At 37.1% G+C, this 26983-nt stretch overlaps 2 protein-coding genes across 3 annotated transcripts; one reads left to right on the top strand and one right to left on the bottom strand.

The window, feature by feature from the left end:
* The first annotated feature begins 1982 nt into the window (after nt 1-1982).
* LOC105697838 (alpha-endosulfine) lies at nt 1983-4018 on the top strand. 2 transcript variants are annotated; one of them, XM_012421532.2, is made up of 3 exons: nt 1983-2333; nt 2758-2877; nt 2990-4018. In XM_012421532.2, exons 1-3 carry the CDS (start codon nt 2292-2294, stop codon nt 3155-3157), a joined length of 330 nt encoding a protein of 109 aa, XP_012276955.1. In that variant the 5' UTR covers nt 1983-2291; the 3' UTR covers nt 3158-4018. The 2 variants fall into 2 exon arrangements, with proteins under 2 accessions (XP_012276955.1, XP_012276954.1); XM_012421531.2 differs by having other exon boundaries at nt 2001-2333; nt 2987-4018.
* Nucleotides 4019-4550: 532 nt separating this feature from the next.
* LOC105697837 (very long-chain-fatty-acid--CoA ligase bubblegum) lies at nt 4551-26947 on the bottom strand. Its single transcript, XM_012421528.2, has 13 exons — nt 26758-26947; nt 10736-10803; nt 10162-10216; nt 9495-9702; nt 9141-9275; nt 8555-8750; nt 8381-8482; nt 8149-8295; nt 7536-8011; nt 7236-7450; nt 6908-7059; nt 6677-6802; nt 4551-6551 (listed from the first exon to the last, which is right to left on the bottom strand). The coding sequence occupies exons 1-13, from the start codon at nt 26795-26797 to the stop codon at nt 6357-6359; spliced, it is 2115 nt and encodes a 704-aa protein (XP_012276951.1). The 5' UTR covers nt 26798-26947; the 3' UTR covers nt 4551-6356.
* Nucleotides 26948-26983: the final 36 nt, after the last annotated feature.

Raw genomic sequence — 26983 nt, forward strand, 5'->3', positions numbered from 1 at the left:
GAGTAAATTCAACTCATTTTCTGAGTTAAACATGGCGATCTCAATAAACGAGTTGGTTCAACTTACATTTAGTACAAAATCACATTTTGTAGTTGAATCAACTCCAAACTTGACTGAAACAGAATTGATAGCTCCAAATCTAAATTGAGTCAACTGGTTTATTGAGTTCGCCACATTTAACGCAGTAAATTAAATGAATTTACTCTCCTTTTTTTTCAGCTTACTAAAAAATACGAGAAAACATATGTTTGATGAGGGTTGCATATGGTGTTCCTAATAGCAGATTGTATTTTCTATTGGAAAAAAAAAACCAAAATAAGCACAGTAAATAGAGGAAACACGATTGGAAATAAAATTGTATGTTTTCGAAGGAATTGACAGTTTTGCAATATGATATTATACGCAAACCAGTTGTAACATGTTTCGCGACGGCCGAACAGTCCCGTTACAGCCCAAAGTAAATTTAAGTGGCCAATATTTCGTTATATGAATTTTCGGACAAACGTGACACGTGGAGGGAAAAGGGAACGAGAAGACCAAAAATAAGTTTCCCGTCGTCGGGGCCGGCTCGGCTCGGCCGCCGGCTCGGGGCTCGAGGGTCCTAGACGTGGCGTTCTCTCTTATTCCTACGGGTCGCATAGGTACCGGGCTTTCTCTACCGCTCTTAAAACTCCTGTCTCGGGCCTTCCACTCCCTGTTGTAAGGGTCTCGGTATCGGCTCCGGATAATCGGATTAGCATCGATGTCTACACTCTGGCGAGGAAGACTCTCTCTCTCTCTCTGTCTCTCTCTCTCTCTCTCTCTCTCTACCTCGGGTTGCGGTCTCGTCCCATCCTGAGCGGCGTTCTCCGTTGCTCTCTTGCGGATCTTATGCATCCCGCCGGCGTTCTCGCTTCCCGTCGTTCACCCTCGGGCCTTATCGCCCCTTCCTTCCGCGGCTCGTAAGGCGGATTGTCAATTTGCAACGACCGCGATCAAGTAATTAACAGAGGGAATGGATGATCAATTCCTCCACGAGAAATGTCGTCTCGAATTAACCGTGCCATCTAGTCGTAACGTTAACCCTCCGTTGTCCATGCCTTTTTCGGACACGTAATTTTATGACTTGTATTTGTATTTAAAATGCAAGAAAACAATTTAATCTCATCTGGTTTTGCCGATGTGGCTATTTCGAGTTACGCGTGATGTTTAACTTTCTCGAGAGTTGATTCAGTTGATAGAACAAGTATCATTCTGATCGACTCTTTCCTAATATTCTCATTTCTCTGGAAGTATTTAATTTCAAACGCAAATAGATTCAAAATCGATTTAAAATTTGAAATCCATAATAGTTTATTGTTCTTATTTCAAATACGAATTGGAAATGGGGTTTGACGTTTTGGATACCTATATCGAATGAAATCAATTCATAAGAGTCACTCCGATTTGCGTTTATAAAAAACTCGGATAAGAAAAGTCTTTCTTATGTTTACGGGTGTTCATTTACACACTCATTTAATGATTTACAGGTATTCATTTATTCGAGGAATACGAAGAATGGTGTAGAACGTAAATATATAACAGACATGAAATCACGATTTCGTTTCCATGTCCGATAGTTGATGCGTCGTAAATTTTCCGACGGTATTTCACTGTATATATATTTAGAAACTATTTCTTTTAAGCTAAGATAATATTCTAACTTCGGTTTAGTGGATGGGACAATTGAATCGCTAAGAAACTTGTTAACATTTAATAGAACATGTTCTATTATATTCTTTATAAAATTCTGTAAATTATCATTTAACAAAAACTACGTTAGGTGGGTCAGGGACACTCCACAATAATACTAAAAACATTTTCATTAATTGTTTTTGTTTATAAATATTTATTTCTTTTAAAAAATCCATTCTACCCCTCGAGTGATTCGAATTCCGCGCTGCGCCCGCCGCTAGTACGCTGCGCGGCCGCAGAGGGCAGTGCGGACCAGGAGGAAACCATCGATGGAGTCCAATGTACACCAAACTAGATTAGTAAAGTTGAGCTCAACGGTTCCTAGATCTAGTCACTTTGATGTGCTTTGATGGGAAGGTAACTTCGCATAGTCACCATTTTCAAGTTTTAAGTAAATAGCAGCCATCGGTTGACGTTGTGTTAACGCAGTTACTTTGCTGTTGCCATTTGTATATAAAAATTGGTACGCAGCCACGGTTGCGTTCTTATATGCCAAAGTGTTCGTAGTCAGGTGAGTGGGAATCTGGCACAAAAGAAACATTAGTAAACACCGTGGAGTTATTCCAAAAGAATTAATCATGAGCGACGAACAATCAAACGATTCTCCCCAGACGATCGAGGTAAGAAGCAAAATTTCAGAATCACAAATACAGTTGATTACATTTGGTACTGTCCCCTGCATGTACTGATATGCCGTGACTTATTGTTTCCGATCTCTATTAATGAATTATATATCTTTTAAGTTTACATGGATGTCATTTAAATACTTACTACAAGGTTGTCTTATAGTAAATATTTATAATCTGCATTGCTGTATTACAAGAAGAATGAAATAATTTTACTATTTATGTGTATTTATAAATATCAAGATCGTCAATTCTGTGCACAATTTTATCCTTAGAAGTTCAACCTTTTTCATAATTTTAATGAAAATGCTAATCATAAGTTCAATAATAATAATGAAAATTACATCGATTGCGTGTAAACGTATGTTTTTATTTTAAAACTACTTTTGAGAAAGCTTTATCATGGTATTCATTACAGTTGTCCTCAAATGATATTGAAAAATTGGAAGAAGCCAAATTGAAAGCTAAGTTTCCCAATGCTGGACGTGGTCCAATCAGTGGGCATTCTGTATTTCTTCAAAAGAGGCTAGCTAAAGGGGTACGTATAAATACTTTTCATGATTCTCATTTTAATTTTTCTTACTATCTTATGTTATCGATAAGCCTTGTACATGAATTTAATACAAAATCACGTATGATCTTTACAGCAGAAGTATTTCGATTCTGGAGATTATCAAATGGCAAAACAGAAATCAACAGCGAAACCGAAGCCGGCTGGTGTTTTGCCAACAGGTGATGCTATTCCAACACCTGAAACAGTACCTCAAAGGAAGACATCCATCATTCAACAAAAGTTTAATACGTCGAGTACCTCATAAGATTGATCCTCATTTTTTTTTTTTAAAGCAATGAGTTTAATATAATGTTCATATTATAAAAATAATAGTTTAAAACAGTAATGCCTGGATGCTGGTGCATAATTATAATGAAGTCATTAACTTTGATCGGCAAAAACTAGTTCAGCCCATGGCATCTTGTCATATTAACATTCTGCAGTAATTATTGTCATTAGACTTAGGGGTATGACTTATGTACGAGTATTTAATATCTACTTTTAGAAAACTATTGAAATTGCATACTGCAGCATAGTTAGTGCAAACATGGTCACAAATGATCAAAAAATACCTTAAGACTTGAAACGAATTTTAGAATTTAACAAAGGGGTATCTTTGCTTAGTCCCTGAGGAAGTAGTATCGCTTCAAACTACAAGTAATAATGCTGCAGTCTGATAATATTCTAATAATTATTTTCACGTTCTTTTGCTTTGCATTCAGCCCATTAGATAGTAAATAAAGGCAATTGTATACATTGTTAAAGATGGTTAAGAAGAAATCATCCCATATTTTTTTATCTTTACAGCGTACGTTTGTTTAAGCTTTAACATAACAGGTCTAAAAAAGTACTCAATAATGATGCCGGTCAAAAATAGAATTTAACATTTACGAATCACTGACAAGCAGATGATTGACTGATGTTTTAAAATTGCCTCCTTTGGAAGCATTTTGTGAAAAAATGAATGAGCATATATATCTGCATTTTAGAAGTGCTGTGATGTGCTTAGTAATATTTCCTGATGAATGTCCAGTTTATTATAAAAATCTGTAAATTTTCAAGTATACCTACAGCCTTGGTTTTGTAAAGTATAAAGTATTAGTAATATATATTCCATTAAAACGCATCTCTTCTTTACATTACCTGTTTCCTTCGTCTCCAGGATGAAAAACAGCTTCAATTTGAACACTAATAAATGTCGTTTTCTTATTCTACCATAAAATCCAGAAATCCAATTTACATCGTTACATCGTTACATACATTGAATTACTTCAACCTCCTACAGAGAACACGATATTTGAAAAGAGATGTCATGACAATCATTTATAAATAAGATAGAAAATGATAGATGGGTAGAAGCTTTTATACGGCACTCCATTAGTAATATATTTTAACTCCTAATAGTAGAAATTAATATTAATAATAAATGCTATTCCTTTTAAATGTGTTAATATACATCATGTCCTGCTTAAGTATTTTGTTTTGCAATACTCATCCACATTTTCTAAAAAGCTGTTTTATTTTTCCATTAATCGTTTTTTTAACTCATAACTTTTTACAAACGTAAAAATTACCAGATACTACTTGAGCTTCTAACGAATATCATTAAAATTTATTTAAAGTCTTTTTATATTTACGGAATGTAAGAGTACGAAACATCATGTCAATACACATGAATTTATTATGCTCATTGAACTTCATCAATGAAACTTACATTTATACATGGACATAATTTCTTACAAAAAGGCACTTTCTTTCTTAGGATCCCTTACATCTTAAGTACTACATATTTTACATTATTGAACTTTACAGACGTAATTCTAACGATGTTTATCTAATAACAATGCTGTTACAGATGTTTCAACAAATTCGGTACAATACGCGTACAGAAATATTATGTACAAAATTATATACGTAGTTCATACGCGAAACACTTTATAACTCAAAAAAGAAGAGTACTGGTCACAAATTATTAACAAGTTTAACGTAAATCCCTCATTGATAAATGCGACCGAAAAGGGCCACATAAATTTAATAAACATGATTGACTGGAATAATATTAAAACATTACTATATTCTATTTACCGTTTCAGTCGGTCAAGCTATCAACTGGAATTAGAAAAGCTACGAAGAGAATATTATATAAAGATATTTTAACAAAACCGTTTAATTGGAAGTAGAATTAATTTGCGCCTAAAGGCACATAATATTTGTGACTTTGAAATTTAACTCTGGGAACGCTGTTTTATCGATAGGTCACACACGAGTCTTTTTGGTCGCTCTTAAAGTGAGTTTTGAGTATAGCGATATAACTGTTAAGTATCGATAGTGCCCAATTATACGTAAATGGTGCTTAACACATATTTCTGAGGAACAAATAGAGTAAGAAGTCTACATAAAAATAATGATTTTATTCCAGTATCGGTACAAACTAATAGTAAACTCAGATTTTCTATTTTTGTAACTGTCCTAACAGTAAATTGAAGTCATATTACTTCATCCGTGAATCATGAAAATGTTTGCAATATTTTGCATTTCTACCGATGAGATGAACCCTGTTGTGTGTACTCCATTTAAATGAATCAAATATTTTCTTATCACTGAATTAAAAGAAAACAAAAATTGAATAATAACGGTTGTTTTACATACCATTTCACATGAAATGAAAGTTGATGCCTTTAAACGTTTTTGATAAATTCAAGGTGAATGTTATAAAAATTCTTTCAAATTTGGGTTCAATGGGTTTACAAATAGTTTCGTTATTTTTTTATATCTTCTGCAGACATTTTTAACAGGAAAATTTCGCTTTTGAAGACCTGCTGGGTTTAGAAAAGTGAGACTACAAATAGCAAATATATAAGGTTTCCTTTTACATATTAAGGATTATATCAATTTTACAAAACATCATCGATGGGACTTGATCAACTGAAAAACTGGTATACTCTTGTCATAATGCAAATTCTTACTGTTAAAGTATATTTACAAATTATTTGCAGTATAAACAGAGCACAAACATTCATTGAAGAGTAAATTCAAATACGTCAAATAGTTGCCTACACTGAATTTCAATTTCTTGCAGTTACAGTTGAAAATTCAATTGTTTCGTGTTTACATATGAAAAAAATAGATGTCCTAGTATGTGTTACCTAGTACATTGTATCAAATCTCATATGTATTTGAACACCATTTACTGAGATATATTCGGTGAAATTTACCTCAATTTCAAATATGATACACCAATAACTGTACGAAAAGTATTAGTTTATTTTAATTAAATTGAAAACGCATTTACATAATATCACATGTTTGTATGCTTTGTAACCAACTATCTATTGACGCATTAATGGAATTCATGAAAAGTGCTGGTGCACGGAAAATAAAAGATACTCTCCCTGTTCTCTGTACTGCTTCAATTAAGACCGGTGTCCAGCACTCTCCTTAGCATTTCATTTTCTACTGTCTGTTTACTTGTACATATCCTCAATTAAATCCGCGTAAACCTTGTAAATAACGTTTCTCCTAACCTTGAGCGTTGGTCCCAGCTCTCCAGTTGGTACAGAGAAATCGTGCGGTAAGATCCGAAACTTTTGCATTCTTTGAGCATTGCTTATAGCATGCGTGTTTGCCCTTTGAATAGCGTCCTCAATTTCCTTATATATCTGTAATAAGATTTATGTATTATAACCGAAAATTGAGAAAATAAATCGTAGATAATTTAACATGTCTTTCTCGTTTCTGTATTTGTGGCATGTTGTATGTAGTATTTAACTGAAAATATATTTACACATGGATCTTGAGTCCGCAAAACGTCCGTAACCGTTTCCGATTTACTGCCAATGGATCGGGCCCACTCTTTTGTTTCTGAAGCCAAAGTATCCAAGGGTGCTCCAGTTTCCGAATCCATTTCAGTCTGAAAAGAAAGTTGTGAATGCTGAGCATAATTAAGAATTGAAATTACAATTATACATCGTTTATTTTAAATAGTGCTATTAACGATTTGTGAAATGCGACATACCTTCAGTGTGACTAGAACTGTTAAGTACTTTTTCATATCTCCAATTAACACGGCATTACTGAGGACTTTGAGTTCCGACAGTAGGGTATGTTCTATTTGAACTGGTGGAATGTTTTCGCCACCAGCTGTTATTATGAGCTCTTTTATTCTTCCTGAAAATTGTACAAATGAAACAAATTATATCATTACGTCGCACAAAAAAAGTGAAAATAATTAATATTGTTAATTGTTAGTTAGTTAAATTAGAATCAGTAAAGTACAACCCTTGTCTGTGACCCTCATCGAACGTTCTAATTAATGGCCTGAATATTAATGTAAGAATTATTACCTGTGACATACAAGAAACCATCAACGTCTATTCTACCAAGATCGCCACTGTGCAACCATCCATTATCATCTTTTGTTTCTTTAGTTTTATCCGGTACATCCAAGTAACCCATGAAGACGTGTCTACCGCCCATGCAAATTTCTCCTTCACCAGTGTCATCCGGATTGTCCAATTTTGTCCCGAGTCCTTTCATAACTGGACCTACACTTCCGAGCCTAATGAGAAAGAGATAATGATGATCAAATTGTATTTACTACTTTAATATTCACTAACGTATATGCTAAAGTACACGTCATTTACCTGTAACGTTCATTTGAACTGAGCGTGTGAGCTCCGCTGCACTCTGACATTCCGTATGCTTCCATTATAGGAATGTCCAAGCTCATAAAGTACCTTTTGATTTCTGTACTTAGCGGTGCTGCAGCGGTAACAAATATTTTACACCTGTCCAAACCCAACGTTGACTTCACCTTATTGAAGACTAGCCACTTTGCAATGAGGTACCCCCAGTGTTTGTAATCGACCCCGTTCATTTTATTCATATTATAATACAGTCCTTGTGCTTTAGCCCAATTCGCGATCCATGTTTTTATAGGCCCATTACTGCGAGCGACGTCCTGCATCTTCTCATAAATCTTTTCCCAAACTCGTGGGACTCCTAAGAACGCAGTTGGACGCGCCTCCGTTAACGTCTTTACTAAACTGCCTTTAAGTGCATTCTTATCCGCAAAATAAACCGTGGCTGCCGCTGTCATGCACATGAATATGTCTACCACCTGCAAACATGGAATTGATATAATTCGAGAATGTTGATCATTGTATAAAAAGAATCTTATTTGATAATATCTTGTAATTAATGATCACTTCCTTAAAAACTAATTTTTAGCGTTATTGGATGATGTATCCATCTTACCTGCGCGGCGACATGCGATAATGGTAGGAAACTAACGACAACTTCACATTCATCTTTCAGGTGAATCGTCTTTACGATGCAAGCTGAATCGTGGAGCAAATTGTCGTGACTCAACATCACCGCTTTCGGATGGCCAACTGTTCCTGACTACAAGCAAAGTACTATCTAATGACAATTATGACCAATAATACAGAGAACATGACGCGAATTTGTGTATTCTTGCAATTCTCACCGTATACACTAGTGTACAGCACTCATTAGCCCCGATACTCCGAAGTACAGAGTCCAACCTATCGTCTGATTCCGCTCTTCCAATGTCTAATACATCAGCCCACTGAAGAAAAATTGACCACGGGTTTATATCATTCTTTCTCTTGCACATTTAAACTTCAGTCGAGATACATACACTCAAAACATCCTTCTCTTTGGGTATTCCTTCAAACTGTATGATTGCCTTTAAGTGAGGAAGATTCTTCTTTATTTGTAATATTTTTTCTAATTGCTTAGCATCTTCTACTACAATTATGTTAGCACGACTACTGTCTGCACAATGCTGGCAGGCTTCGGGAGAATTTGTTGTGTAAATTCCTACGGCGAATCCACTGGAAGAAAAGAAAATATGTTTTATATATATTTTTTATATAATGCACCTATTATATTAATATAAATATCTTACGTATAAGCAAAGTAGGATTATTTAAAAGAGTGAATAAAACAAATATTATCCTATCTACTTGACCCGGTAGAAATATTGTATTAATATCGCTTAACTAATTCGTTCATCCTTCGATTGATAATGTTTTAATGCTCTTTCAAGTACTACTTTATTCACGCAAACTATAAAGAGCCTTCTGATCTATATTTAACGATTATCAAAAAATACTTAAATACGATCAGGAGCTTCAGGGTCAGTCATAAAAACGTATTCGGTCGTAACGTAATCTGAACCATGGTCGTGACCTTGAATTATTAAAATAGAGGAAACCTCTTACCCTGCATAAATCGCGGCAAGATCTGAGATAAACCATTGCGGACAGTTGAAGCCTAGGATGCAGACGCTGTGATGTCGTTTCAATCCTAATTTTATGAAAGCTTTGGCCACAACTCTCACCTCTGTTTCGTATTGCCTATTAAAATGAATATAGTTAGATTACATCTGTTTTGTATTGTCTGTTAAAAGAATAATAATAATAATAATAATAAATCATTTGACCAAAAATAGTTTAATCTTTTACACTTAATAAGAGTTCAACTATTTTTTATATAAAGAAATTTAGTAATTAAAATAGCTTATTTCAAAATTCCATGTATTACAATTTTATATTACAAATCAGAATTGAATATACCTGTAAGTATACGTTGTTTTTCTGCCGTCCACTCCAGCTCTCGATACCAAAGCGATCTGGTTCGGACATTGTTTTGCAATTTTCATCAAGAGTCCAGGAACGGACATTGGCTGGAACTTATCAACATCCTCACTGTTTATCTTTATCCTTACGCGGCCTTCGGCTTTTGAGGTAGCATCCACGTCCGTCTGAAGAATCTGGTTTGGACCTGAACATACATGTAATTATGTATTAATACTCAACGTATAGATAACAAATAGCTGTATTTTTCGGAATTACATCTTTACAGTTTATGAAACTAATCTCCGAACTAATCTTCGAACTCTTAATTTTAACTGCTAATTTCTTCATTTATTCCATTAGAACCAAGATAATTCTATCTCAAATTATTCCCCCTCTAATTAGACTACGAAATATTAGGGTGCATAATGCACGAATAATTTTAATGAAGAATCCTCCCATGGAATCAACCAATAGTTTTATGGATAGAAAAAGTAATTGGATATATACAATTCCGTTTAGGGAAATTAATATATTGCTTTTCTCTATCTTTTAATACACGTCTTGTGTTCCAATTGTAAAGTATATAAAAAGACGAAAAATAAAAATAGTAATTTTTTTTATAAATAATCTTGTATGTTTTTACGAGAAAACATCAAATTCTTACCATCTAAGCCCGTTTCACTGGCGGTAGCATACTGGAAGTCAGTCTTGCTAACTACCTGTCAATCAAACATAAAGAGTCATTATTTACATATTTATTGTAATGCAAGCTTATCAGGTGTTTCACACCCTGCCGACCTACCGCGGATGACAGCGTTAATTGAAATCCACGTTTTTACGGAGCAACAAATTACCGTGCAAATTGAAAACCTAAACCTTTCAAAATATCTTCACTATGAAACAGTTAAGATAACGATACGTTTAATCGTGCCAAATTACGAAAGAAAATGAATAACTGGATCTGGTGCAATTCGATTAGTAGGTTCTGCTTACGCTCTTTTCCCTCGGGATTAAGGAGCCCAGTAAGAGACGATAAAAAAAAAGAATGTCATATTAAGCCGTTAAGGAATCAGAGAATCCTCAAACAGCGTAATCCTGAGAAGTAATTAATTTCACTTATTTCTGCAATTTGTCGTAATAATAACATCGAAGCTAAACGCTCAGCACACCGTGTGTCAATTACATTACTTATACGTTATTGTGTCAAGCAATTCGTAGATATAAATGTTATTACTCACTTTATCATCCCGAGAGAATCCGTTAATGTATCCGTTCCCCAAAAGTGATTGCTCGCTTGTCATATTATCTGTAACAAACAAAGAAAGATATCACATAACACTTTGCCTTTCATACTTGGAAAAAATTGAAATTGCCACCAGCATCATTTATAGTAATGATTATTAATGACATCAAACTTTATCTGTTAGCAATGATTTTATATTACTTTAACATTTGATTTAACGCGTAGCGCTCACTTCAGTTTTGTAACTAAACTCGTTATTACCTCCAACAAAACGTTTATAAGTGAAAGCGTTTACAGTTTGCGTTAAGCCTTTTTTTCAATTTATTTTTTTTATCGGCAGAAAATGACCACAGATAATTTATCGGTTACGTGATAACTGCAAGTTACCGCCGTCGTAAGGTATATTTTATTTAAAAATACGAGAAACATTATTTTTAAACCGCGGGGAGAAAAATTAAACATGGCACAACAAATGTATCCCAAGTCTATTTATCGCAAAAGAATCTCGCAATTCTTGGAAATAAGCCCATGGTAGTAAGCAATGGTTTTTCACGAATTAAAATTATCAAAAACAACTACCAGAGGTGCCTATTTGCAGTGAAAGTATCAAGTTAAAATGAAGTACTGTTTACTAGAAACGCAAGTGTAACGTGAGAACTCAAAGTTCAGGCACACACGCTGGATATCTTTAACAGGATTCGTAGATGCAAATAAATATGAAGAAAGGATCTCAAGGCTCTTCAAAGAGTGGTGCTTTTCACTGTACTCTTCAAGGCGAACGAGTGTTACAAAATTAAATACACTTTCTGTATGTTTGTTGTGTGACAATTTGGCGACTTACTTCCCATGCCCAAAAAATCGAACGTAGAATTCCTAGTAAATACAAGCATGAACATAAAGAGGATGAAATGTGCCTTTTACGAGGAAATATGTAACATGCAGTCGTTTCAAGTTCAGTAAAGTTCACTCAACACAAAACAACAAGGGTAGTAATCGATGGTCATTAACTGCAGAGAATAGGAAATGTCTTTTGTATGAAGAAATACGTAAAATGCAGTCTTTCAAATTCAGTATTAATCACCCGATACAGGAATATGGATAATGATCAACAGTCACTGACATACCGTCGCAAGACAAAGGACAATGTGCAATTTGTAATTTTTAATTGCGAAAGCAATTAGACTACATTCCACGCCAATATTTTAATCGAGGGCGCGAACTCCTTCGCTCGCACGAATCGAATAGATTTGAAATGCATTACACCTTTGCAAAACGTAAATCCGTCCTTGAAGTAATATTAAGACATTTCAATCCACGTCAAGTAAAACAAAGTCCCGAATAAACGCAACTAATTGTGCCGCATACTGACCTCATTTTTTATGAAAGTAAACTGTAGTAGGAAATAAAGTGTAAATTTTGTTCCAACTTCAGGCCTTAATTATATATAAAAAAAAACTACACATATAATTCATGGACGTCGTTCGTAACTACTTAAAAAACAATTTTTAAATAAAAAAGCGTTATAGGTGAAACTTCTCAGTTAAAGAAAATTATTAGATATTACTAATTATTCTTAATTACTCTTTCAGGAAATTCTCTTACGTGTTTGGTACCGCTTGTTCTTGGCATAATTATTTCCATTCCTCTTTTTATTATTTTTATCTCACTGTAAATGTCAATAATTAACTGGTAGAATAACGCAGTAATACTTATGAAAACGTTTATGCAAATTGAATTAATACTAATACACAAGTGTGAATGTGAATAGTAATTCGCTGTAACCAAAAAAAGAGTTTCACTTTTTGATACGAGTCGTTTTCATAACACGCGAACTTAGACGTATTATCGTGCCATAAGAAATTACACTTAAAAAAAATATATATATAAATTTTGCTAGATTTCTAAAAACATTTTTTTTAGTATTAAAATTCTCTAAGAAAATGTTTTTACTATACTCTAAAGACCGTCGCTTTGTGTACTATACGGAGATCATCTATACCAAAAAACATGCCACTGATAGCATCTGACTAATGCACATGACGTCCATTAATGCCTTGCAAATGTTATGCCACAAATTAAAATTAAATTAAATTTACAGCTCAACGTGTGAATAATTTCCTGGAATAAAACAAATAAATTGCAGCCCGCATTTGGAATCCGCAAACCACTGTATCTCGCACTTTATGTCGAGAGACGCGCTAGGGTTTAAGAGTTTAGCGCAGTTGCATAAGCGGCGCATCGTATGATGAACGGTCAAAGTACGTACGGATATATACTGACATCATCGCACAACAATTACGCAAATTGGTTAGAAGAATCGCCGCATCACGACTGCATATGCATAACTAGGTTTAATGACCATGTAGGAGTCATGAATGCTTATCCTTCCAAAAGACACCTTGGCTTAGGAAAAAATAGAAAAAAAAAAGAAATATATTAATCGCGTGTTCCGAAATCTCTGGATGGCGTGGTCGGTAAAAGAGTAAGCTCCAAGTGCTGCCACTGAGCTAAACAATTTCAGATATTTTAGGATAACTGTCCACGGTTTCTTAATTTACGCACAAAACAAAAATTAGCACAGCCGGAACCTTGCGAAAATCTCGCGACTCGTCGAGAATCCTTTCACCGTCGAGTTGCCACATAAATGAAATGGTTCAGTGGTGGATTCGACTGTTAAATATTTTTAAACATATAGGGAAAAATGTTAAAAGATTCATGACGGAATTCATAATGTACAACGAAAGTAAAGAGAAAAATTCGAACTTAGGGTTATTAATTTTCTGTTAATGACGTGGAGCACTTCGCCAGTCACTCTATAATGTAAAATAATATAGTTATTTATTTGTATTTGCGAATTTTGCGATGTATTCAACTGGATTACGCTCACTTGAATAAACTAAGGAAATTGTCGGTTTATTAAGAAGTTAACTGATCCCGATGTCAATGTCAATCCCGAGCTTCCACGTCAAAAGGAGTTGCGGTGTCAAAGCAAGTAGAAATTTGAAATATATCAGTGTTCTCTAGAAATTTTGCCACGACATCTAACGACTCATTTTCATCATTATATTTATTAAAAGGTCACCGCAAATACACAGAAATATTTATTTTGCAAATAAAGATGTGACGCACGTCCTATCGATAACGAAAGTAAATATTTGACTCTCTCTGGTAAATATGAAATTGATTATTTAACTTTGGCTAAACGCTCCTATACTTTTGGAATTTCAAATTATCACCGCCGGAATTACGACAGCACAACATTCCAATGACATAATAATAAAAATAAAAGAAACCAAACAATTTCTCTCTCAGGAATAATTACTTAAATATTAGTTTTAATACTATAATTTATCATATAATTATTTAAGTACTATTTCTGGCATATACATCATGTTTCACCCTACTGACTAGTGACACTCTCGCGTCGAATGAAATAAACTAAAAACTCGCAATGTTTTCCGAAGTAGTGGATTATACTCTCAGTAGATGTCAATAAGTACAAGACCAGTGTTTAAATAAGCATTTAAATGAATTTATAATACGTCCATCCTGTACCCGGATATTGATAGGAGCAATCGCGTCAGGACAAATTATAATTTACAGCCTGTCAATAATTATGAAGAATTATTTGGCGCAAGTATAGTACCACGACATATAACACGACTAGATAGTAACCCCACCTTATTAATTGTTCTAACATTTTTAATGCTTCGATTTAATGCCACATTAATTGGACTAGCGCAAAACGCCAGAACCTCGGGAACTGTTAAATGACACAGGCCCAAATTTATGCAGCACACTGCACAGCATTGGGCACGTTCTTCCCAGTCGAATAAAATTGAGACTTGCACTGTTTTTATCCGGGATTTTTTACGTCTATCGTTTAACTAATTAGACATAATTTGGATTTTTCGGGCGTATAAAGCGTAAGGCAAAGGAGCAGCGACTTCTCTTGCTTCGTGGTCATATGGCGAAAGGAGGTGCCCGTGACACGTTTTTCCGTGGGGTAATCTCGTTTTCCGGCTCGCGATCATGAAACACGACGGTTTTTACACCGGCCACCGAGGAGGCACCGAAATTGTTCCTCCCAATTGGGGTTTAATACCTTTGCACAGTAGGATCACCATTCTACGGCCTTTTGGAGTTTAACCGCGTGACAGACTACTCCGAGTGTGGTTCAGCACAGAGAAATCAATAACGACGCATCGTCGCACCAGTGGCGCTAAATTCGAACTACATACAGGGAAATTTTTCGACAATTCGCACAATAAGAACTACATAAGTAGTTTAAAAAAAAAAAGAAGAAATCTTAAAGATTAATGATTTTAATAGTTGGCACGTTCCGGTGGATTTAAAGCGACATTATGTGACAAGCGCATATACGTTTCTTGGTACGTTCTATCTGCAAAAAGAACCGCTGATCTCTACATGCTATTCAACGTTAATTCTACAATTTCTATATCTAAATACTTAAATTATGTCGTCCACATTCAATTGAGGGCAATACATACGATCTTTTTTTATTTCATGACAGTACAAGGACAGTTCTTACGCGTAGCCAACGCATTTATTTGAAGTGATTGATGTCGAGTCTGTTCCTGAAATAGCGTCTGTAAAATTACGTGAAATCGAGACTCGGCAATTAACTGAATTCCAGTACTCAAAGGACAATTAGAACGAGAAGCAAAATATTCGGAAGCACTACAACGGAGTCACATGACAAGGACATTACGTGTAGTTTACGTCGAGAAGACTCGAAGGTTTCTCACGAACCGTGCGACCCACGGTATCTATGTATTTAGCGAGAGAAATATACAAGTCATTGATGTTACGGGGAGTGCTATTCGCCCTGGCAAATGATTATGTAAGATTCGAAAGATTTCTGAAACTTTGACACTGGATTCAAATCCAAGATGTATGATAATGTCGGATTCCACGTCAGATGAAGATAAAATTGCGGATTAATTTGACAAGAGAAGTTCAAGAGCAGGGTTAACGAGATACGAACGGTGCGTCGAACACGATAAAAAGATAAAGAACTTGAGCTATCGAAAAAAAAGCTGATTAAGTGGAGATGCAAAATGTATTTTAAACGTGTTGTGCCCACCCTTGTTGACTCCTTGCAAGGAACACTATCAGAATGATTTACGGAAAGCTGATTAAGTGATTACCATTTGAAATCAGGAAAAGAAGAGAGAAAATTGTCATTTGAATATTGATTGAACCAATGAGGAAAAATCACGCAGTTTTACATCCTCGTCATTAAAACTGTTCTCACATGTTAATAATATTCTAGTACGAGTACTTTTCTTTAAACGAAATCTTTAATAACAACCTTTAATGATTCCCATTAAGCTTGGAGGGTCCTATGATAAAATTAAGTTTTGAAGTGGAGTGTTTTCCCACGCAATGAATTTTTCTTAACAAGACTCGTTATTTTACATAAGTAGAAATGACGACTTACTTAATACGTTGCTTACCCGCAAAGATACCGATAAGAAGTGTGAAAGAATGTTGTTGATTGACCTCCTACCGTTCGACTTTCCTAATTGTATGAAAATCTAAAATCCAAATGAAATAATGACACTACATTGAGAAAACGTAGTTGTGAAATAGGCGTCAATCCCTAAAAGGGATATGATATACAATTTCAGAATGAAAGAATAACATTATAAATTATAACTTTGCAACCTGTAGTTGTATATCATAATCCTTTTCAGGAATAAGCGCCTATTTCACAACTCGGGTGGTAATGTTAAATATTATTTTCTTTCAGTGTACGAAATTCCGTCCGAAGTAAAGTTAAAATTGAACCCCGGGTCGACGTAAATAACGTTTAAATGAAAAAGTAAATGTAGATGTAATGCTAAACAAGTGTGCAGCAGCCAAAGGCGACATTCTATGTGTATTGTTGAGAGGAGTGTAGAGTTGCTTTGAGTCACTCCCTTCATCATTTCGACCGCACTTTTTATTTCCGCGTTTTATATACGTGTAGTTAACGATACGTATTCATGTAATCGTATACTGAAATAATAGGGAAGCCTTGATGTTCCTATTCTTATCATTATCTTCCGTAAAAAGTTCGTCTACTCGCGTCGAGCTCATATTGTTTGTTCCATTTCCAGTTTTGCATACAATATGCAAATGCCGATCAGAACTATCCACTGTAGTGAGACAAATCAGCCTCATGAAATTCTTTACCATTTAAACAAGGGTAACTATTACGTTGAAATATCCCATATATCATAAAATTAACATTTGTCGAATGAAAATAACGTTAACTTTAATCTTGAAAGTAGGTAAATAAAATTAATATTTAGAGGATAAACTTTCTTCATTGAAATAAAAAGAAAATTCTGGGATTGGTAGTTTTAAATAATCTCTATGTATGTTTATATGACATAAAATAAAGGGCTCAATACGTGTGTATCTATAAGTTTGTTCGGGGTAATTTCGTGAATCACTGGATAGATTTTGATGTGATTTTCACTATCTCCAAGTTTCGAAGGTTTCTAAAAATAGCTAAAAAAGGAATAGATATACTAATAAATACTAGGAGAATAGGTTGAAGCACAATGAAGTCATATCATGCGCACGTACGTACAACGTGTCTTAATCCCGCAAGAACGTTTAACGGTGTACTAATACGTCATCAAACGTGCTACAATCAACAACCGTCCTTTTTTAATTCATTGAAGTACATGTACCTATCTGCTTAAGTTTCAATTCTCGAAATCTACTGACGCAGCCGGACGCTGCACTACCATTGCGATAAGAGTCGCGATTCTCCACTCGTAAAGACGGGTAATGACTGATAATGAATTTTTTCCACCCTACGGCGTGACTAACGTGCAACGGACAGGAAAAAAAGGAAAGCTACACTCTGTCGATAATAAAATTAAAATTGTCACCAAGGACGAGCAGAATTTAATTAAACGAATAATTCGATCATGCTGCGTTTTAATCTCAAACCCGTTAAAATAAGATTTTAGCAAAACAGAAAAACGTGTCACTGCGTGTTTTCCAACAAAAATAAACACATCAAACGGCGCAATCAGCGGGGCATAATTAACCCCTCGCGAATTTTAAATGGATCTTTAGCCGCTTATCATTAAGATTGTGATTACGGTTCAATTTGATGATACACAAATACTCTTAATTTTAATAAAGTGTTATTGCGAGTCGATATGAATTTGTTGTAATCAAGCTCCAAATACATCCAGCCACTAATCGGTTGCAGAGGCCGAATTTATCACGGTTGATAAGCTTAATGTCCACCAACATCACGAAGATTTATGGAAATATATTTAACCGTTCAGTCGCAACTTCGGCATTTGGTTTGCAGGCGGATGTGTTTACTATATATGTAGTACCCTCTAGAGCTAGTGACAAAGTTTAATAGAATTGACACAGTCACCACTGACTATGTAATCGAAACAAGTACAAGTATGCAGATTGATGAACATACCGGTTTCCTTGCAAAAAGAAAATAAGTAAAAAAAAACTTGATCACGGTAGCGTGATTATTGTCAACATGTCCGGATCATTTATTGTACGCATCAACATCGACGATATGGATAATACGAACACATCAATATATCGACAATTGTTCGATGGTTATCAGTGCCTTGTCACCGTTACAAGTACAATCGAGATTTATTAATCGTAAGTCATCTGTTATTTCAGTTGCGGTCAATTGTTATCACTTAACTCTTTGACACATGACGTTTACTTCAAGATCCGCGTTTTCCAGAATCTAAATAAAAAAAACATGAAAATTCTCAGAAGCGATGCATGGGGATGTTCAGTAGCAAGTAACATATTTTTAACATGTCTCGCTAAATGTACAAACTTGAGGTTAATTCAGCTCGAACCAACCACCCTTGCTGGAAATGACCTATTTTGCTTGATTGAGAGTACGTACACGGTGCTCAAGACCGCAAATGAACCCGATACAGACCCGACACAAACTAGATACAGATGGCTCCATACAGACTCCGTCGCAAACTTTCCACGGACCAAACATTTTTTAACTCCGGAAAGTGCATCTGCGACTTGAGCTGTTACGATTACAGAGCGCACTTTATTCGACAAAAGACCATTTCACGACCGAGGATGCATTATTCATTGAACGTCGACTTGATAAACGCATTTGTTCAACTAAACTCTAAATCTCTTAACAAAATTTATTAACACACCCTTTCCTTAAACATTAATTCCGATTTAAATTTGTGAATGCGGACACCTGAATACTGTTAGCATTATTTTTTCAATATTCATAATGTTATCTCTGAGCGGTCACGAACTCTTCAGTACCTTATCACTCGGGGTTGTCGCACGTATAGCGACCTTCTTAATAAAACTCTTACAATGATTGCATTCAGTCCTGAAATAGTTGCCACTGTTTCAAAGCGGCCAAATCATTCATTTTACCGGCGCATGTCCCGTTTATCGATAATGTCGTTCCTCAACTGCGACTTCTTCAGGATAACTGCATCGGCAAGATTGCTTCCAATTTAATGCTTGCATCGCCGAGCTGCACTCGCACTTCGGTTCGCTCACTTGTTGATTCCCTTTCGCCCTGTATTAACCCTTCGAGTGATGCAAACGCGGATGTGCGTCCCGCAGATTCTGTTTGCCATTAGACTCTGATGATGTACGACACACATTATCAATATGGACTATGGACGTACATGCGCGTCCGGAAAAAAAGGCGAATTAATATTCCGTCCCTGGTGATTGTCAGCACGGGTTGCGGGTCGTCCACGCTGATCGCTTATCACTCGAAGGTCCGCACTCGAAAGAATGAAAACCGAGATAGTATACGCTGAATCACAGCCGAAATAATTGTAAATTAGGTACCTTAATGTCGGGGCCACACGAGCGCTCTTTCGACGTCCGTCGTTACAACGTTCGTAGTAGAAGTAATAACGATCTGTAAAGGTCGATTCAGACTATCCGACACTTACCGGTGGCGATTCGGCAGGACATTGTGACATGTATTTTAATGGCATTATTTACGCTATACGAAGATCGGACAGGATGAACGCATGTTACAATGTTTTATCAAATCGGCACCGGTAAGTGTCGGATAATGTGACTCGACCTTTATGGTGGACGACCAAGCATCGTAACGTGCATTATTTTTTACTCCTCGTACGGCCCCGGCCCTTTCGGTAACGTTTTCTACGTAGGTATCATCGAACTGTGATTAATATTTGAGCCATAATAAATTACACGATGATTTAATGTATGATATAGAAGGTGGTTGTGACAAGCAAAGATATTGTCAGCGCAAATTGCATATCTTCCATACCGATCGCTTATCACTTTAAGTTACGCACTCGAAAAGTTAAAAACCGAGTCAGTGAACCTTACATCACAGCCGGGATCATTGTAAATTCAGTACTTTTAAGGTTAAGTTATCGAGATAGTCATCTGTGAAGCGTAGTTATTAACGGCGTTCACCACCAAGTGGGGACGATGACTTCCACCGCTAGATGGCATTAGCATCGAATTCGGTGGGAGGTAACCAAAATGTACTTTCTCGCTCGGATGAGGGAGACGCGACGCATAATGGGCAGTGTTTAGCAACGGGCGAAAAATGTGTGCGTATTTTGCACGTATACAACTCACACAACGGCTAGACGCCTCTGGACTAGGCGCCGAAACGTGTGTGACCCTCGGCCGCACGCACACGCAAGTTGGACGCTCCGCCTAGAGTCGGCAACGGTTGCTAAGGAATGCCCAAATTCCTCGCGAGAAACTTGAAAATCCTGAAAAAGGTGCTCCACGGGGACAACGATTTTGAGCGTATTTCTTAACCGATTGAGCTCAACGAGTGCTCGTTTTAAAGATAAAATGTTGACGTGTGTTTATATGGGAGCGATTTTCGATCAAGCACCTCCTTCCTAGTTAAAAGGGCATTGAAATTATGTCATTGCACTTTTTTATATGATAATGACCACTTATCGAAAATCGCTTTCATATAAACACAGGTCAACATTTCGTCTTCGATATGAGCACTCGTTAAGCTCGATCGGTTTAGAAATACGTTCGGAAGCGTTGTCCCCGTGAAGCACTGCAAAATCGCTGGAGTGGTGAGCGCCCTTAATTGAGAAATAATCATACACGAATACGTAATAAAGAACGAAAAGAGATATCTTCTGGAGGTTCAATTCGGTAACATTTTTGTTACCTTCGGAATTAAGTCAAAACTGCGCGCTAAAACAAAAATTCGCGAACCATTAACCCGAGTTCTTACAAACGTGTAGAAACGATTTTGAGCAATTTTATTTTTCTCGATCCGTACTAGAAAAGTTACTGTAAAATATAGCGTGTTAGCAATAACCATTAAGTCTAATGTACTTGCATTTGTTACAAATAATCGAGGCTGCAACTCGCTGTATTAAAGGTGCCCAACACAAAAACCATTGTTAATAGTTTGCATGATACTGAACTACATCTTTCCCTTTCAACATAATCGACAAGGTTCTAAGCACCTATTGTTTTCGCTTAAAAAAATTCAGCTGACGTTCCTCATCGATTAATGGCACCTACCTGACAAGTGGCCTATGTTCTCTCGTCGTTCCTTTAAATCACTTTCTAGCCGGTCATTGATTAATTTATTGTGAAATGAAAAGAACTATCTGCCGGAGTCTCCCGATGAAAGGAGAAACAAACCGAATGTACGAAGCATCGATATTTTCACAATGGCGCTATAAATAAATAGTTAAATAATACAGCATTAACTGATTTTACACCACATCGATGTTAAAATAAGGTTATCATCTACTCTGAATACTACCAGTGTCACGGTTCGTAGGACTGACAATAGCTGTAATCGTAGTACAGGAGTCTCTGTAATGTTTTGCTCAACGTCGACGTCAACCTCTTTCCGTCTACCTTGAACGGAACGACAACAGTCTATTAAAAGAGAGCAAAGTGCGCAAGTTAGAATTCTATACGTCTCCGTTCTCCATCCACGCAGCACATTACTGTAATAAATAAGGATTTCTGCCTTACGGAATTTAAAAGAAATTTTTGAATCACGTTAAAAGAAACCTAAAAGAATTAAAAAAAAAATAATCAAGCACTCTAATGTGCACGTATTCCTCTTCAAAAAATCCATGGGTACAACATTGTCGCCGTTTTATTCGGTCTCTGATGGGTTGTCGGAGGCAACTGAAGCGTCAAATAATTTTATTCGAATTACTTGAGAGTTTGCATTCTGACAGTTCGCGAATCAATAAGAAAAAAGAGGATGCGATACAATTTTTCAAGGATTTTTGGTTTCAGCAAACTTTAATGTGGATTTGAGTTCATCCTATATTAATTAAAAGAGAAACTGGCTTTTGGTAAGCGATAAAATAGAAAGTGTGTTATAAAGAATAAATAAGTTATGAATAACATTAATTGCGTTATATTTCATTTATCTTCACAGATCACATTTATCGTGTTATTCATTACTTTAAAAAAATGTAATATAAATAATGTGTTCGTCTCTTAAGAAATGATAAAAAGTAATACGAGAAACACATGAACAATACTAAAGATCGTGGGATCGCGCGCGGGGCGTGCGCATTATGCTAGTATACATTAAAAAACAAGTTTTAGGGACTTTAACTCGTGGAAACCATAATTGTCACGAAACGTTTTAGCGCCCGTGAGATCGCGGAGTCTGAACTTGTGAACCCTGACCTTGGACAACGTCAACCACGTTCACCCCTCGAGTTCCGCGCTCTACACGCGTAACGCACTCAGATGTGCACAAAAACCTTACGTTAACCTCAGTGTCAAAGTTAGATTCGACTCGGCGCACTACTTGTGTGCACCGGGGTGAATTTAAGTTTCCCCCACTCTGGGGGAGAGTTCACAAATGGCCTAGAGTCCTACAGTCCGAGTGCATTGCACTGAAGTGATGATCATTCTGTGACCCTTTCGATACTAAGGTTGACTATAGTCATTCATCATTGCATGCCCTCGATGTTCGACGAGTGACTATAGTCACTCATCATCGCACGCTCGCCATGTCCTGGGTGACTATAACCACCCGTTACAACTTCGCATTGATTCGTAACTTTGATCGAATTTTTTAACCTAATTTCGACTCTTTGATCTTTTGCCATAACTTGGTCCGTACTTTACCGCTGTGTTCACGATTCGAGTGTCCGTACGGAGGAAGTATACCGAAGAAAAGAATGGTCGAATAGAAAGGGTTAACTACGACACCTAAGGAAGAATCGTTTAGTTTGAATTCGCGAAAAAGCGGGGCTCCGCTCAACGTATTGCATTCGGTCGAGACACCGATCTTCGGATTGAAGTGATAAACTGTACTTGCCTCAAGTGGTCGGGTTACGCTTATTGACATCGATATTGGCAATAAAAGTCCAGGGTTCGAGGTGGAGCGATTGCAAATGCGCACAGTAGGACGCTACCATGGACTTGTGGCTAACCTTTGAGATCGTCAGGCGTCGCATGCGTGCACCAATAATACATTTCAATGCAAGGATCATTTAACAGAGGGCCGCGCGTGGCCTGAAGTACATTGATTCATATCAAGATGAGAGCTGGTGGAGATTGTTGATGATCGACTTGCAAGGGGACATTTGAGACAGTTTTGTTTTAGAAACAGCATCCGGTGACACGGTTGCGGGTTCGCTAACGGGTGACACGTGATTAATGAGTATAACATTAGAGATAACGTCTTATAGATGAAAATAAAAAAGACACGACTATTAGATTTAAAAGATACTTACCGAAGAGAAAAGAACCATTGACTTGATATTTGAAAAGGATCTTAAGATTTAAAAATTCGAATCACTGCAGAGAATGGGATATAGAGTCTTTGTGAAATCAAATAACTCTCCCGAGATAACCGATTTAGAGAAATAGCGCTTTCGAAAATATCGTATGGGTCGTTTCGAGTGATGCATGTATCACGGATTTCGAGAAGCGCGATAACGTGGTCCCTTGCATTGTACAAGTACTTGGAAAATATTTACGGAACGGACATAAACCATAAATCACAGAATTTCTATCGGTTCTCGCGTGGTACTTTACTGGGAATTATTCATTTGCGAGGGGAAAAAATCAAATGCCGTTTATAGGTAGCTTACATGACGCGAAAAAGTGGTAGGGATGAATAATTATTATTATTACTAACAGGCAAGCCATTTAATTGCGGCGAGACAATTGCAGGCATTTATCTGCCATATGGAAATAAGAAAGGTTAAAAAATTAATTACGTTCAAACTGATACATATTCTGCAAGTAACAGACTTATCTCCGAGGGTTGAATGTATGAGTCATCTATAGTCACGCCACATTTTTATTGCGAATGACTGACATCGGTAAAAATGTACAAAAATTAATTTTTTCGATTCGCTCGTATAATCGTATACGTGTGTACGCACTCTTAATCTGCGTCAACAGGCTACGTGCTATTAGCCTATCGAAAAAATATGACATCCGTATCTTCTCAACGAAACTGATCCTTGGAGGAAGAAATAAGAAATGCGCAGCAAACTGGTCAGCTCTACAAAGAAAGCAACGCAACTTCCGGACTGCGGAATTTCAGGCGGAATGCGTAGTACTCGTGACCTGTTAATTGATTTTTTATAATTAATGAAACAGTTCCAGGGCAGTACAAAAAAAGTAGCATTCTTTCATTTTCAGAGGCATTGAAACGTTGTTCCGAAGCAATTGAAGAAAACAAATATTTGGAAGAAATGATCTCACTTTGTATCGTGTCCACAAGAAATCCAGCTATCAAGTCGAACGAAATAAAGAAGAAAAATGGCCTACAAGTGCAAGGTGTCGGATTACCCACGAAATATGCACCGCCAATTGCAGGCGTTCGTTTTCTCAGTCCGATAACCTTAAATTCCGTTTTAATCCCAGGTGCCAATGCAAAGGATAAACTTTACGTCAAGGAGTCACAAAGTTGGCAGAGCTCCGCAGGTCGATTGACAAAGTTTCAACTCGTAATTGACAAATAACAATTGGCAAAACGGTGACCGTGGTGCGCCAGCACGAGCTGTTAAGAGAACCTAAATCTGTGCACAATTAAATAAAAAAAAATCTTGTAGCAGCTTCATCAGCGCACTTTCTTTACCTGCCTGCACTCGTCTAAACATGAGCAAAAACATTCCCCCGCAGTTTTTTTTTGACAAATAATACTTTTAGAAGTACATTTTGCAAAATGAATGTACGCTCGGAGGAAGAAATTACTTAATATTAAAAATGCAGGAAACTAAATTAATAATGGGTAGAATTACTGGAACAAATAACTCATTTTTACCTGCTGCTCGAGTATAAATACACAATCGCGACTGGCTTCCTGTTCAATCAATAGCTAATATACGGATACAATACGTAATGATCGCGATGCCATTTATTACCTTTAAACGAATTCACCACCGAGTTCTCGTTCAATTAATTTACCTATTACGAATGCGTTATTAGTCACTTAATTAAGTTGGGAGAGCGCAGCGTATTCAGATGCGAAACGATCGCCCAAATAATTAACGAAACACGAGGAATAACGAAATAAAGGACGTCGGAGTATTGAATTACGAATATTAAAGGAAGGAGAGTGGTTATTTTTCCATTAAGCGAGGGTTTGTAACAAAATGCGTGTCTTAATGAAAGGGTCAAACAGTCGACCATACAAGCTAATTGAAGGTCTTTAACGTGACTTTCTGAAATTCTCCAACTGGTTTGGTAAAGTTTCTTTAAAAATGACTGTCAATAACTCGATGCGAGTTCAAGCAACGGTACTCGAAACATCTAATCGAAACGAATTTCGCACGATTATTGTTCCTCTCCACTGTCAGAAGAGAAACGATACTTATTGCAAACGAACAATTGAATTTTTTATTGATAAAACATGTCCTATAATTGGCGATGCATTTACTAGACCCAGCATCAACTATTACATGAGGTACCATTATTCATGAGGTTTAAATTATACCAAAACAATATTAAAATGCTGATATGCATTAATTACGTTAATACAGAATCCTTTCAAACATATCCGAATGAACATTGTCAAAGGAAAGAAAACCGTTAAAGCGAAATTTAATACCAGGACAGGTTGTTGATTTGCAACGCGCGTTTTTAGGAGAATATAAATATCCGACAACACATTTTTATTGATTAAATTTCCCCAAATGAGCCTCCTTCAATACCCAGGTGGAAAAATGATATTGCGATTAATTTTTCCAGTCCACTATCTTCTAACATCACAAGACTACGCGTCTCTCCCTCTGATAAGACGATACACATCAACCGGTGAAATGTCCTATTTATAGAGAACCTGAGTTCTTGCCAAACGATTCGGTCAACCATTCGCGTAGCGATCGCAAGCAGCACTCGTGCGGGTTAGCGCAGATAGCGTGAGCATCCGCTGGAAAACTCGCAAAAAGTTTTACCACGGTTACTACCATGTACAATCCCAATAGCCGTGCTAAATACGACATTCTCCGTCGAACTCCACCCGAATCGCCCTGCGACTTTATGTCACTGCATCTGCTCCGCGGAACAGTGGTGCAGCAAACGGTACAAGAAAATTGCGAAATTTCTTTCCCTATCCTCAAAACGATGTCACCCTCAGGTGAATCAATGCTCAAATTTTCCCGCTTCGCGTGGACAACAAGACCCCCGCTGAAGACCCTGTAAACATTCCAACGACACCGTGAATATCAAGTTTGAAGACACGAAATCGAATCATGACGACCGGCACGAGTGAAGTTAACGGAGCGTCCTAAAGGGAAGACCCGCGATCTCGATTGGATTCCTAATTTCCCGTCGGAGCGGGTTCACAGGCCGGACGAATAGCGGAGCCTGGCGATGTCCGGCCGTGCCCTGGGTGCACCTTTCCGCTTTCGGCGATCGGCCACGAGATCTACGACCGTTTCGAGCCGCGCGAAGGCCGATGCAGCTGCCGCGGTCTGACGTGGGCCGCTGCAGCGGCGGCGGACGCTTAACCTAACCACGGGGCCTCGTCTCGCTTACCGGAGTCTCCGTGGTCGCGTGGCGCGTCCTGAGGCTTCATGGCTGACGCGGTCGGTCCGCGCAAATGGCTCGAGCTTTCGGGATGCCGATACACGGGAGAACCGGGTCGAGTCCGCTCACTCGACGTGTTGTGTCGGCGACACCGTTCAAGACTGCCCAGGAGTGCGGCGCGTTCCGCGACTAAAGTCGCCGGCCCGATCACGCCACACGGCCAACTTTCTGTCAC

Source organism: Orussus abietinus, unplaced genomic scaffold (assembly GCF_000612105.2).
Source record: "Orussus abietinus isolate OABI.00-Male unplaced genomic scaffold, Oabi_2.0 scaffold235, whole genome shotgun sequence".
Lineage (NCBI taxonomy): Eukaryota > Metazoa > Arthropoda > Insecta > Hymenoptera > Orussidae > Orussus > Orussus abietinus.